Source organism: Sorex fumeus, unplaced genomic scaffold, assembly GCF_029834395.1.
Source record: "Sorex fumeus unplaced genomic scaffold, SorFum_2.1 ptg000037l, whole genome shotgun sequence".
NCBI classification, from domain to species: Eukaryota; Metazoa; Chordata; class Mammalia; order Eulipotyphla; family Soricidae; genus Sorex; species Sorex fumeus.
This window is the reverse complement of record NW_026606094.1, coordinates 77,038,571-77,053,427: the sequence shown is the minus strand read 5'-3', so window position 1 is coordinate 77,053,427 and position 14,857 is coordinate 77,038,571. Positions and strand designations below refer to the sequence as shown.

The window sequence follows — 14,857 nt, the reverse complement described above, 5'->3', positions numbered from 1 at the left end:
CAGCTCTGCTCTCTGTGGAATCCGCTCCCCGCTCCTCGGGAGAGTACCAGTCAGCCTCTTAGCCCCTGCAGGCCTCACAGAAGCGGCTCTTGGTGACCTCAGGGGCTGTGTGCGCCATTGCAGCCGCTCTGCACCCCTGCGTCTTTCATCCTGGTTTCCTTCTTGCCTGGTTTCCTTGTTTGCTTTGTGTCCCTCAGCTTGCTCAGAGAGGCCAAAGGTCATTTTCCACCTTGTGTGCGGCTGTGTCTTCAGGGTCCTCAGTGCTCGGTGAAGGGAGTAAAGGAATGGACCATGGATTGGGCCCTGGATGCTTCTGGAACAGTTTTTGTTTTTAGTGGGGAGAGATATATAACAGCCAAGTAAACTGCACATTACAAGGTGTTTGCTCTGAGGCCGTCAGGCAGGGTGTAGAGGTGAGCGTGGCATAGGTGCCTCTGCTGTGGTGTGATATCGTGAGTATTATGGGGATGGGTGGGGGGCTGGTGGGAAGGAATTTCTAGGCTGAGAAGTGGGATCAGCCCGGGGGAGTCGGGGTGGCATGGCGAGGATTTGTGGGTCTGATTCTGAAATGGGGGTTTCCGAGTAAGACAGTGGGGTGGCTGAATTTCCATTTTCACAAAGATGGCTCAGTCAAGTGATGAGAACAAGCAGGTAGATAGGTGGGGATGGGATGGAGCAGGTGAGCACTGGGGTGCTCATGTGTCTCAAGCAGCTCCCTTCTGTACGGGTGGTCAGAGGTTGAGGCCTCATGGGGTGGGACTGGGGACACTTCCCAATCCTCCACCCCTCCCTTTGTGGGGGTCACCAAGATGGTCTGGGCCTCACCACTGACGGCTTTTGCCAGCATGCCGAGTAGCTGGGAAGCCAGGTATGTGGCACAGAGCACTTTTTCTCAGAAATACATTCTTACGGGACTTCAGGAATGCAGTGTTTATCAGTTTCAGTTATTCTTATTTATATAACTGTTGTGTGTCGTGAGGAAACACAGGAGCTGTAAAACTCCTCTTTGAAAGAAAAGAATGCATGCAATTGAAGTACCTGAATCAGATTTAATAGTAGTATTATTTTTCATTTCAGGAAGCAGCAGTTTGATCATGGAGAGGTAAAGATAAAGCATTACTAAAATTTCACTTGCATTTGCATTTTATCCTTGTTTGAAAGTTTTCTATTTGAAATTTTCTCGTTCTAGTTGGTAAGTGTGTAGGTTGGTGCCCTGGTCATCTTCAGAGGAGTGTGCGAGTTGACACATAGCTGTCTCTGTCACCCATGGGCTCTGCAGGACCAGGCACACACAGAGCGGGTGATACTGGGGCCAGAGAGTGGATGCACGTGTGATGGGCCTGTCCCAAGGTCTGAGGGGGACCACTCCTAGGGTTGCCTGTGGCTCAGTATTCCTTGGGGTGTTCCTCAGGCAGCAGCTGTCAGTTCAGAAATGTGGGCTCTGTCGCTGTGACCTAGCAGCTCCTGGAGGCCTAGCGTGTCATCCCTTGGTGACTGAGAGGTGTGAAAGTGATTTGAAGTCTTGTTTCAGAAAGCAAGATCATTTTTCAATGTACTCTTCCCTACATATTCAACAGATTAGGGCTCCGTTCTTGAATTTCATGAATAGCAAGAATAAAAAGGATATTCTCTTTCTTCCAGCTTGTTTATCATGCACTGCAGCTATTAGCGTACACAGTCCTGGGCATTTTAATTATGAGACTGAAACTCTTCCTGACACCACACATGTGCATCATGGCTTCCTTGATCTGCTCGCGACAGGTAAGGTGAAGCCACCCGCCTTGCGTGGGTTACAGGTGCTCAGATCATTCTCCCCCCATGTCATGGAGCAGTCCTAAAATACTACTGAATTAGCCAAAATTCTTTAAAAGTGGCATAGTTAAAATGATTTGTGTTTGTATACTGATCTTTCCTAAAGGGTAAGATCCAAAAAGCCCATTAGTTTCTGTTCTTCCAACTTCTGAGTTAGTCATTAGCATACAACAAACAAACAGATCAGTGCAGGCAGGATTCACGAATGATTATTACAGATGTTGAGAGAAAGCAGAGCTTAATTATGGAAATAATTTTTGTTTTGACATTTCTGTCACAAAGAATTCTAATAACTTCAAGTCACAAGTCCTTTACAGTATCAAGCGTAATTTCTGAAAATTCACTTGTGAGTGCATTCATGTCCCTAGTCTTTTATTTCTTACAATCTTGCTGAAGCATCTGGTGGTTTGCCACCCATTTTTTGTCACCTCCTGTCCCCACCCAGCCATGGTGTGTGGCAAGTCTGCTGAGCATCACACCATGCTGGATGGAGGAGGGCAGCGTGACCGGTAGAAAAAGCCACAAAAACTATTCATGCTGGGCCCTTCAGGAGCTTGAAATCCAGCTTTGCAGGCCAGTGAGAAGCCATTGGCAGAGCGAATGATGGGCGGACGCGGTCTTTCTGAGAAAGGGACGGTTTGAATGTGGACAGGCAGCACACTTTCTGGAGAGCCGGAGCAGCCATTGGCTGAGGCGGCCCTAACAGGTCAGGACAGGGCCTGCAGGGATGACCCAGGGACCCTCACTCCCAAGCACCTTTACCTAGTGGCAAGCTCTGTTACTCTGTCTTGAGATTCTTAGGGACTTGAACAGGTAATCTCACATTCTTCATTTTGAGCTAAGCCAGGGAAAATTATGTGGTAGGCTTCTTTCCTGAATCTCGAAGTAGAACAAGTTGAGAGACCTTTATAAGCCAGGTCCACCTATCTAGGGCTGATGGGGTATCTTTTGATTCCTTGTGTCATTGTTTCTGGAACTTTTCCTTAGGATAGTTTATCCTTTACCTGGGAATCCGGCAGAAACCATGTTTTTCATGGGAAGAATGTTATCTGACGGACTGTGTGATGCTCCATGTTCGCAGTTACCAATGTATTCTTATTCCATTTCAGCTCTTTGCATGGCTCTTCTGCAAAGTACATCCCGGTACTGTTGTTTTTGCTATATTAGCTGCAATGTCAATACAAGGTTCAGCAAACCTGCAAACCCAGTGGAATATTGTAGGGGAATTCAGCAACTTGCCCCAAGAAGAACTTATAGAATGGATCAAATATAGTACAAAACCAGGTAAAGAAGACAAAGTCCTGTTTGTAGCTAGGGTTTCTCATACAATTTTATGTAATTACAGTAAAAATCCTCAATTCAGTTTACTCTCCAGCGGCTGTCTCTGTCTCAGCAGAGCTGCTACTGGATCCTCCAGAACAGGAGAGTCAGTCTTACACGCTGCAAAGAAAGCATCACTCATTTCACCTAGTCATTTGTTTTGCTCTTTTTCCATAAATTATTATTTTTAAATGTTCATCTTATTTCATGTGCAACAATGTACAGTAATAATCTTATAATCATATTTCTCCTTGAATGGACCAGTGGAGTGATGTTTTCCCATGACTGCAAACGAAGGTTTTGTTTCCATATGAGTATCAAGTGACTCAGATCTTCCTTGACTCTGTGAAATTTGCCTATTCCATTTGGTTTTTCTTTCCTCAAACCCAGAAAGGTGTTTCTTGGTCAGCAGGGCAGGCGTTCTTCCCAAACACTGCTCAGAGGATCTGGGACCTCTACTGGCCATACTCAGCCACCAGACCCTATAGCTCAGCACCAGGGCCCGTGGAAGCCACGCTGCCAGCCCCCCGCCCCACCCCTTCCCAGAGGCTGGGGCCATAGTCCCAGTCTGTGCAGGGACCTCTGACCTCACTGATGTTCCCCAGTCCAGGAAAGAGCTCACTGGACTATAGTACATGCTTGCATGCGGATGGCTGGGTTCAATCCCATGCGTCAGAAAAACAGATTCTCACTGATGATAGGAACCTGCCTCCCCGGGAAAGGGAGTTTACCAGCCCTCATTTCAGCCACCTGGCTCCTTTTGGGCCTGACCTTGAGGCTGGAACACAGTGATGCTAGCGCATACCGCCAGTGGCTCACACTCTCTGCTGTCCTATCCGACAGATTGTACCAAGAGAAATTCATTATTTTTGCCAACATTTTATATTACACTTTAGTAGCTCAGTGCTGTCCAATAAGAGGAACACTTATTCATGAGGCTCCCAGATGCCGAGAAGCCTCTGGTCTGTGGCAACCTGCTCAGTGACAGAGCTCTTTGGGCCTCAGCCTCTCCCCCTGTGAAATAGTTGTGTTGACTCAAAGCCACTGGCACGGGAGCATCTTTCCTAGACCTGCCTTCCTGCCTTGCAGATGCGGTGTTTGCAGGCGCAATGCCCACCATGGCCAGTGTCAAACTCTCTGCGCTGCGGCCCGTTGTGAACCATCCACATTATGAGGATGCAGGTTTGAGGTGAGTACACGCTTCGCACAGTATGGAGAAGGAACATTTCTTAACCAGTTGTGCAGGAGCCATCAAAAATCGTGCGGCATGTTTTCACAGGGATCTGTTGCGTTCAGATTTATGGTGTGAGGGAAGAGACGGATGCCGAGCAGAGTCTGCCAAGCCAGACAGAAAGCTAAAGGTTCGCAAGGCAGTGAGACTTGCAGCCCTTGGGGTTATTCTATCTGCTCGGCAGCAGGGAGAATCACTCCCTTGTGGTTTTCTCAGGGTGACTGGACTCCATAACTCCAGGTCCTTGTCAGTCATGGTCATCCAGAAGTTCCCCTCAAGGCTGCTTAGCCTATATAATTTTTATTAAATTATTTTTTTAGAGCCCATTTTCCTTGATTTCTAAGAAGGTGGAGGGTTTTTTGTTTTGTGTTGTGTTTTTTTTAAACCGGTGTAGCCTACTAGAATGATTTTTTTTTTTTTTTTTTGCTTTACTAGTTTTCATGTTAGATTCTTGTATTCTCTGGGGAAAGTAAATAGATTTAATTTTGATGCAATTTCTGGAATTGGTCCAGCCACTCATTTCCTAAGTGAATGTGGATGGATTAATATATTCTTTTGTGGAACAATAGGACATACATTTTAGACATAAAAATCCTTTTAGGTTAAAAAAAAATCAATTACAGCAAGCAAATTTCCATAGCAGTTGTGTTTAATAGTTTAGGAAGGTTTGGGGGAGGGAGATTTGGTGGTGGTTGTTGTTGTTTTCAAGTCTAGAAATAAAGTGGAGAGCCATTTAATGCTAATTTGTTCGGTCTCAACGTTGGGATTGCTTGGTGTGTTTCTATGTGTGTTTTATCTCCATCCATCGACATAGAAGGTACCTGAAAGCACATTGGCTTTTACCCCCAAAGCCTAAATATGTTCTGCAGTGTGTTTCTTCTCATACCATTCACTGCTTTCTTCCTAATAGTTTAATTGTATCCTTTTCTTCTTCTTTAAAGAGCCAGAACAAAAATAGTATATTCAATGTATAGTCGAAAAACAGCTGAAGAAGTTAAGCGAGAATTGGTAAAGTTACAAGTGAATTATTACATTCTAGAGGAATCTTGGTGTATAAGAAGATCCAAGTGAGTATTCATCAGTTAAAATTTTATATTCTTAAAATATGAAAGCTAATTCAATTTCATGACAGTTCTTTACTTGTCCCACTGAGATGTAAGTAACACTTAGACAAAAGGGGAGGGGAAATTACTTAATGATTTGAACTGAGGTTTTTTTGTTTTCTAAATATTTTAAATATGTTTCTCTTAAAATGGTGGACTGGAGAGCTAGTACACCAGGTAGGATGCTCGCCTTGCTGACCCAGGTTTGATTACCAAGTACCGCATATGCTCCCCTGACAAACCAGGAGTGATTCTTGAGCACAGTCATGAGTAAGTCCTAAGCAGTGATTGCTGGTGGCCCTAAAAAAAATAACAAGTTGTTATGTTCTTTTAATTTTTTTTATTTTTTAATGAATCATCGCGATAGCACAGCGGGTAGGGCGTTCGCCTTACAAGCGGCCAACATGGCCGACCCGAGTTCGATTCCTCCGCCCCTCTCGGAGAGCCCAGCAAGCTACCGAGAGTATTCGATATGCCAGACACAGTAACAACAAAGTCTCCAATGGAGACGTTACTGGGCCCGCTCGAGCAAATCGACGATCAACGGGAGGGCCTTTACCTTTACCTTTTAATGAATCATCATGATGTGTAGTTACAGATTTAAAAACTTTTGTGATTGCATTTCAGTCATAAAATTATCGAGTACCCATCCCTTCACCAGTGCACATTTTCCACCACCAGTGTTCCTAGTACCCCTCCCACCACCCCCACCTCATCCCCCCTACCTGCCTCTGTTTTATTATGTACCTTAAAGGTATCAAACCGACCCTGATTAGTAATATCCCAGATGGTTTCTATTTCCTTCAGTATAGTTAAGAACGTCTTTAAAGTTGAATGCGTCTTCTCCCGAAGCTTTCCAATGAAGAAGAAATGTCATGGCCACTGATGCTGTGGTCAGGGTCCCCTGGCTACAGCCACACCAGTGACAGGGCCCCTTTCAGCACTGCATCCCACTGCATCCTTCTCTGGCCAGTGCAAGTCCTGATCAAGTAGGAGAGTGAATTGAGGTACTCACATTCTCTGGGTAGATTGTAGATTGGACAGGGTCTCCACAGAGTTCACCAAGATGACAGCCCACTAGGAGAGCTGGTGAGCACGTGTGAGCCATGGAGTGAGCAAGAGCTCAGGCAAGAGTGGCTTCATCGGAAGTTGAGACTCTGTGGGAACTACCTACCAACTGTTCAGATTCTCAGTGTTTCAAGAGAATTCTCGAGGGGATTGTGGTATTTATTACTTAGTCATGTTCTGTACCACCTAGTTCAATAATACACCAAGATGTTATGATAAAATAATAGGATACTTACTGACTCGATGACTCGGATGAGAATAGTTTTGCCTTTGCAGTATCTACACAGATTTGCACATAAGAGAGCTCAAACTGATTGATTATTTATTGGGTGATTTTTTAGGAATATGTGCCAGGTGACTTGAGTTTAATTAGGATCAATAAAAATGATTCTTATGGCATAATTTAGAAAATTTTAAAGCATAAGAATCCTCATGAACATTCAGAATATATATGAAGTTTCTATACTTTCCTTTAATTAACTTTATATTTTATCAAAAAGCTGTGAACATTTTTTGTTTTGTTTTGAGGTCATGCCTGGCTCTGCTCAGGGGTTACTTCCAGCTCAGCACTGAGGAGTTCCTCCTGGCGGGCTCAAGAACCATATGGGATGCTGGGATCAGACCAGCATTCCATATGGTTGGCTGCATTCAAAGCAAGCACCCTATCCACTGTGCTATCTCTCCAGCCCCAAAACTGTAAATATTTTTTCTAATAATCTTATGGGGACATTGTAATGAGGAATGAGCTGACACTTGTACTTGGAAGAATTCATTTTCTTCACAGAGATTTTTGTTGGTGGGGGAGAGCTCCTTAGCAGTGCTCCAGAGTGAACCCGGTGGTGTCAGGGAGCCAAATGGTGGGGGATCAAGCCTGTGCCCATCCCTCTGCACTGGCCCCTGGCCTGCCAGAGATTTCTGCCAGTATTGGGATCCCCTTTTCGCCTTTCCTTCAGTTTTGCCTCCCTGAGATACCTGTAGGATAATGTAACAGAAACTCAACGTTTTGTGATATTTTTCACTCAAATTAACAAGGAACCTTTATGCAAAGTGGTTTCTCCTTTTGTTCTTAGATCCCGGCGTTGGGACTGGTAGAATTGTGCAAGTGGGATGTTGGTTGACTGAAATGCTGGTGTCTTTCCTGGGTTTGCCTGCTGTAGGAGTATCTTGTTCAATGGAAGAACACTGGTTCTTTGTGCACAAGAAGGGATGAAAAGACAACTTGGAGGAAAGCTGTAGATCCTTCACACTAAGTGGGAACTTCTTAAATTCTTTTCACTCATGACCCTTTTTTGCGCCCCCCCCTAAAATTTGAAGCAACCCTAGTGTATAAAATAGATATATAAGAAAAACAATTACTGAACATAAATTATATATTCTTAATTTATTTTTTTATGAAGAAGCAAGGCTGGAGCGATAGCACAGTGGTAGGGCATTTGCCTTGCACGCGGCCGACCTGGCCAACCCAGGTTCTATTCCTCTGCCCCTCTCAGAGAGCCTGGCAAGCTACTGAGAATATTTCGCCCACACGGCAAAGCTTGGCAAGCTCCTCATAATGCCAAACACAGTAACAACAAGTCTCACAATATAGACGTTACTGGGCTTGCTCGAGCAAATTGATGAACAACGGGAGGACCGTGACAGTTTAAGGAACCATGTTTTACAAAATTGTTCATAATAGAATTTCAAGCATACATTGTTCCAACACCAATCCCACCACCAGTGTCAGCTTCCCTCCACCAGTGTCCCCACGTTCGCTTCCACTTGGACAGGCATGGTTTTTGTGTTTGTTTTTTTTTTTTAATTTTTTGACTTGGGGGCCATCCCCAGCAGCAGTGCTCAGGATTTGCTTCTGGCCCCTGCACTTAGGGGTCTCTTCTGGCAGTGTTTGGGGGACTCTGTGATGTGCCAGAGATGGGATCAGGTTGGCCTGCGTACAAGTTGAGCACTTTCCCTGTGCTGCTGTCTCTCCCGTCCCAATAAATTTTTAAGTTTGCTGTGATTTCAGTCTTCTGCTTACATTATTGTTGACTGTGAAATTCTTTCTTGGTAATTGTTTTTGTTTGTTTTGGGTGCCACACCCAGCCATGCTCAGGGCTTACTCTTGGTGCTGCTCTCAGGGATCCCTCCTGGCAGGATTGGGGAACCACATGGGATGCTGGGTAACTCAGGTCAGCCACATGGAAGGCAAACACCCTACCAATTGTACTATCACTTCAGCCCACTGTAAAACCCATCTTTTTGTCTTAATTGAATCACCGTGAAAACAGTTACAAAGCTTTCAGGTTTAAGTCTCGGTCGTACAATGATCAAACACCCATCCCTTCACCAGTGCACATTTTCCACCACCAAGAACCCCAATATACCCCCTCATCCCACCCCTCCCCCTGCCAGTGTGGCAGATGATTTCCACTTTACTCTCTCTCTGCTTTGATTACATTTAATTTTTCGACAGAAGACCTACCATTATTATTTGGAATTTTCCCCCAGCATTCAGACCTGCTGAAAAAGCATCAATAGATAATTTTTTTTTATTGCTGATAATGAAGAGATATGATATTGCATGGCCTCAATAGTGGCCGCACAGTTTTGGATTTCTGATATTTTAGTGATTAAGTCCAGAGGGATTTCTGCCAGAAGCTGCTGTGTTCCGAGATTGTTTTGTGTGCCTCTGGGACTATGGCCATTCAGGAGCTGGAGGAGCCATTCGTGGGTGGCAACTCAGGGTCTTGTTGGGGCGGGGAGAAGGGCCGGTTCCAGCCCCCATCCCATGAGGCCCTGCATGTCTCATCACTGTAAGCTCGTACCTCTCAGTTCAGTAGGCTCTGAAAGATGGTGGTCACCATGCCGCTGAGGGGAAGAAGGCAGAAGGGACAACGCCTTTTCCCCTCTGGGGTGGCACAGGGCTGTATCTTAATTCACAGTCCAGAAGATTGGGCCACCATGAGATACAGTTACAAAGCTTTCATGTTTGATATTCAGCTATACAATGATCGATCACCCATCCCTCCACCAGTGCAAAATTTCCATCACCAATATCCTCATTATCCCCTTTCCATCTCAGTCCTTACCCTGACTCTATAGCAGACAATTGCTCAGATATTCTCTCTATAGTTTTGGGCATTATATTTTGCTTGGATATTCCCACCACCATTCAAGCCTGCCTTCTAGGGGCAGACACTAGATCATCTATTTTTCGTTGCTCACTTTGTATATCAGGATGCCACCGTGCAGTTCGGAGGAATGGTCCTGGTCCCCACATAATGGAGCCATGCTTGTAGAAGCTCATGGTCACCAGGATTCCATCTGGAGAAGGCTGGGAGACTGCTCCTGCTCATCTGGCGCACCCTGGTGATATCAGCTTGGTTTGGGGTCTGGAGAATTCTCCTGTGTTGTGGTGCCTGCCCACCGGGATTCTTCACTTTTAGAACCCATTTTCTAAAAAATATTTCACAACTCCCATATTTAGTACATGAGTCCATGTGGTCGCAACCCCAGTGGCAGAAGCTCAACTCTGGACATGCAGCTGTAGTGAGCTGCCTTAGCTCACCTCCACCTTGGATTATGGACAGGATGATGGCGGGGGCTGGCCTGTGGCTGTGTGCTGGGTTTCCTCAACCTGGATCCGACCTGCCCTTGGGTTTGTTTCACAGAAGTGGAGAGAGAGGAAGCTCAGCAAGGGACCATGTCTCATCTCTTTTCCCATCTCAGTGCCTCTCTGCCAACTGCCAAGTCTAAACATTAGATTGACTGAATTTCAGGAAACCTTAGACAGGTGTATTTCCGCTTAAATCTTGAAGCAAAACACAAGCTGCACTTTCTACCCTGATAGGGAGCCAACGCCAGGAAAGTGCTGCCATTTGCTGAAGGAACAACGAAGTTTCTTGGCAGAGCATCCCCCGGATATGGGATGTGTCATTCCATCACCTTGATCTCTCTCCAGTTCAGTTATGCCAGCTAGAGCCTTGTGTGGGTAACTGGAACAGACTTGAATATGTAGGAACAGGATGCGGTGGGGGGCTTAAGCAGAAGAAAGGATAAGGATGATAAGTATATATTTTTTTAATGCGATCCCAGTGCTTGGCACATTGATGAACATTACGTGGGATCCCATTTACAAGTGACTTGAAATGGTTGGCACCTGTGTTCAAAAACAATGTGAAATGTACTCAAACGCTCATTGCAGTGAGTTTAGTTACTCTTTCATTCTCACTCCTCTCCTTTTTTCTCTCTACTTTCAATGTATTCAAAAATTAGAATACATGAATTCAGAGAATTCTTTTAGATTTTCACTAATGCGCCTTAAGGCCATAGCTGACTAGCTGGGGGAAACTTCTAGAAGCTCAGGTAAGGACTAAAGGGTAAGGACTCTTAGATGGAGCTCATTGGATGTTCGGCTCTCTTTCTACAAGGAGTTTCGCTGTGAAGCTGAGCAGTCTCTGGTTTGAGTTTATTCCACTCTCTGCTCCAATGTCCCATGTGAGAGGAAAGTAACTGCTCTGACATGTCAGTAGAGTGGCACCGTGTGAGCACGGTGTGCCAGATACTCCATGGGCTCTCTTCGGGGAGATCCCTTGACATTTGTGTAGCTCTTTGATAGAGCAGAAGTGCTGCTGTGAGAAGCACGGCTTGCTGAAAGGGAATGGCGTTGTTTCATAACAGCAAAATGGAGCACTGTTGGAATACCCACCTCAGAAGATGTGGCTGAATAACAGCACAGAGCCAACAGTCACTCTCAAAACAAATAAAATAGACCTTTATATGCTGAATGGAAAAATTGCCACTTTTTTTTTTGTAAGAAACTTCAAGATGATTTCCTTTATTGGCGATCAACCCAGGTACATCTATGTAGGGAAAACATAGGCCCAAGCTTGTGTTTGCATGTGTGGTGAGTCTAAACATGGTATAAGGTTGAGCAGGATGTACACAGGATTGCTGCAGAGTGCTTATGAGAGCTAGACAGGGAGGGGACTTGACAGGCCTGTGCATTGACACTCTTAGCCTGGTTGGTGACCTCAGGTCAGAGTGACCCCTGGGTCCAGAGCCAGGAGGAAGCCCTGAGTACTGCCAGGTGTGGCCTCCAGACTCCCAAAATGAGGAGTAGTTTCAGTCTATAATTTTCTCCTGGTTTTATTTTCTTCACTTTCAAAATAATCAGATGGTAACCCTAGCCAGAGTGAATAGTGATATCTATGAAATAGTTCTTGTTCTGTTTTGTTTTGGAGATCAAACCTGGGTCAGCTGCATGCAAGAAAAGCGCCCTGCCCACTGTACTGTTACTCCAGCACCATAAAACCATTCTTGTTTTGATATAAATGCTATAGTTAGCTTGAAGACTGTATTGGGGCAAGTACTACTAACACTGCTATCACTTACACCATTCTTTATAAAAATACATTGCTTTTAAATTTACACATATATAATGTGAGCTTAACACCAGGTTTTCTTTAAATAGACTCATTCAGTTGATGTAAAGCTGGTTAGTGTAAACTCAGCATGTTTATCAATTATGGTTTAAAATTCCGAATAATGCCCTCCCCCTGCGCTAGGCCCAGTGCTGTATACAAAATCTGTCTCACAGTCCTTCACTGTCATGGCGTTTCCACTTCACTAGTGTGAGAGAAGATCTGAGTGAGCTGTCAGTTATTCTTGATAAATAGTGGAGGAAGAATTTACCCAAACTCTCTAACCTCACCACCTGAAATTGTGTGTTTTGTTGGTCTGTTTCTTTCTTTATAATCACCTTTATGGGATTCAGTTGTTGTGAAGAGGAATCATGACAGGTTACAAGGAAATAAATGTGATAGGATTTTATAAAAAACTGGGGTGGGGAGGGACCAGAATCTAGGGTGAAAAATACAACAAGGGTGCTCCACTTCATCATTATTTAACATGGCATATATGTCATAGCTGACTCTTGGTGACACATATTACATACCAGGGATATTCAATCTGTGCCTTCATTTTTCTAGGCCTGGTTGCAGCATGCCTGAAATCTGGGATGTGGAAGACCCCGCTAACGCTGGGAAGCCGCCCCTGTGTAACCTCCTGGTGAAGGAATCCAAGCCGCACTTCACCACCGTGTTTCAGAACAGTGTTTACAAAGTCTTAGAAGTGATAAAAGAGTGACCGCCTGTGGACATTGCGTCTGCTCCTCAGGTCTGGCCAACAGTGTTTTTCATTTGAGTCACCACAACTTTCATGGGAACATTTTCCCAAATAGATGATGTTTTGGTCAATATGAATGTCACATTCATTGTAAAAATACTTCTATTTCAATTACTATTTCAGTGCATCCCTTAAAATTTGCTATGCAAATGAGGATATGCTTGCATTAAGTATTTGTGTGAATGTGAGCAAAACTACATATATGAAAAACCTGGGTTGGTTTGCTGACAAGACTAGTAGGAGAACAGTCAGCCCCAAGTCTGGTGGGACTGCTCATGCCTCCTGCTGTCATTGCTGCCTTTTCTTGTGCCAGAAGTGCCCTGACCCTGTTGGTTCTGCCATCCTGTTTGCCCCTTGCCGGCTGCAGCAAGTACACGTGGGCGGACATCATTTTGATGTGGAGCTTCCATTTATTACACTTACTTTTTTTCTTTTGTTTTCTCTCTCTCCTTTTTTTTTCTTTTTGGGTCACACCTAGAGAAGCTCAGGGGTTATCCTCAGGGAGCATATGGGATGCTGGGGATAGAAACCAGGTCAGCCGCGTGCAAGGCAAGTGGCCTACCCACTGTGCTATCACTCTGGCCCCTCTTTTATTCTCTTTTGGCAAAGTATCTCTTGAGCATTATTAATCCAGACTCTTGGGCCTGGTGGTTAGGACCAAATCCTGTATCAACCTTGTGACATTACTGTTTCTTGCTTTCATTCTTTCCCTCCGCTCCCAAGATACTTTGTCAAATAAGTGTTGGCTCACTCATTTATTTGCTTATGAAGTATTTATACTTATTTTAAAAATAGTAATGGCAATTGGGCTGGAGCAATAGCCCAGCGGTAGGGCGTTTGCCTTGTGTGCAGCCAACATGGCCGACCTGAGTTCGATTCCTCCACCCCTTTTGTAGAGCCCGGCAAGCTACCGAGAGTATTTCACCCGCACGGCAGAGCCTGGCAAGCTACCTGTGATGTATTCGATATGCCAAACACAGTAACAACAAAGTCTCCAATGGAGACATTACTGGGCCCACTCCAGCAAATCGATGAACAATGGGAGGACAGTGACAGTGACAGTAATGGCAATTGTATATTTTTCTCATTTTTAATATTATTCATGTTTATATTTTAATACTTCTAATACAACTACGAATTTTTTATGTTCAGTTGTGGTTTTAATAAAGACTATCTTGAACAACCTTAAATATAGTACATCTAGAAACTAATGTGTAGTTGAATAGAGATCATTTTCAATGAAACAGTAGACTGTAGTATGTGGTACTTTCTCTTAAGATAAAAATAAAACAGATAATTTTCTGTCAAAAAAGTAAATAAATAATAATTGAGTCATTATATTTAACTTTTAATTTTTATATCTTTAATAAGACAAAAGCTTTATGCTATAATTCTGGTTTCAGAAATCATCCTTTCTGTGTGAAGACTGAATAAATATAGGAAGACTGAACTCATTCAGTCTTCCTCTTTATCTTCTTCTTCCTGCTTATTTTGAAAACTTTCCAAGCCTGCTTTGAATTCCTAGTATGAATTTTTGTTTCTTAGAAGTAATTTGTGTGAAATGAGATTCTTCAAATCAGTAACTCCTTGGAGCTGTGAGAAACGATTTCAGATTTTAAATTCTAAGCCAACCACGCTGGTGGACTCCCCATTTAATGACAGTCTCTCTCTCGGCCACAGGCAGAGCCCCTCATTGTGGATTGTCCTTGAGACCAACACCTCAGGGATGCTTTCCGGTGCCGCTCCTGGGAGCCGCTGAAGAGCAGCTGTATTCTCCTGCCCGTGCCAGCGCCCAAGGGCAGGACAGTGGTCTGGGGAGCACTCGCGGGCCTGGAGCAGAAGCTGCAAAGCCAGCGTCGCCCTGCCTGAGTGCACAGCCCCAGCCGCCAGCTGTGTCTCGGGGCGCTGCTTCCCGGAGGCTCTGCTGGTAACCTCAGCCCTGCCCCGCACCCCCACTACCCCCACTGCCCCCTTTCTCAGTTGCTGGGTGACTTTGTTGTTGGGCTTCTGCCAGTTTCTGAGGACTGGACAACTGGTGGAGCACCGAGGCCAGGTGCATGGGCAGAGGCAGCCAGAGCCCAGGGCGGTGGGGGCTGCCTCTGAGTCCACAGCTGCTCCTCCCCCATGGACGGCTGGTTCAGTTATAGTCACAGTTGCT

General features: G+C 44.8%; 1 protein-coding gene across 1 annotated transcript in view; it reads left to right on the top strand.

Annotated features, from left to right (window-relative positions):
* Nucleotides 1–14,535, top strand: part of DPY19L1 (dpy-19 like C-mannosyltransferase 1) — a 99,250-nt gene extending 84,715 nt beyond the window's left edge. Inside the window, exons 17-23 of the mRNA XM_056118228.1 lie at nucleotides 1,078–1,102; nucleotides 1,642–1,761; nucleotides 2,922–3,096; nucleotides 4,222–4,321; nucleotides 5,305–5,430; nucleotides 12,504–12,690; nucleotides 14,380–14,535. Of these exons, the coding sequence (XP_055974203.1) occupies nucleotides 1,078–1,102; nucleotides 1,642–1,761; nucleotides 2,922–3,096; nucleotides 4,222–4,321; nucleotides 5,305–5,430; nucleotides 12,504–12,660 (703 nt within the window). The 3' untranslated portion in view covers nucleotides 12,661–12,690; nucleotides 14,380–14,535. The remainder of the gene's footprint in view (nucleotides 1–1,077; nucleotides 1,103–1,641; nucleotides 1,762–2,921; nucleotides 3,097–4,221; nucleotides 4,322–5,304; nucleotides 5,431–12,503; nucleotides 12,691–14,379) is intronic.
* The last annotated feature ends 322 nt before the right edge of the window (nucleotides 14,536–14,857 follow it).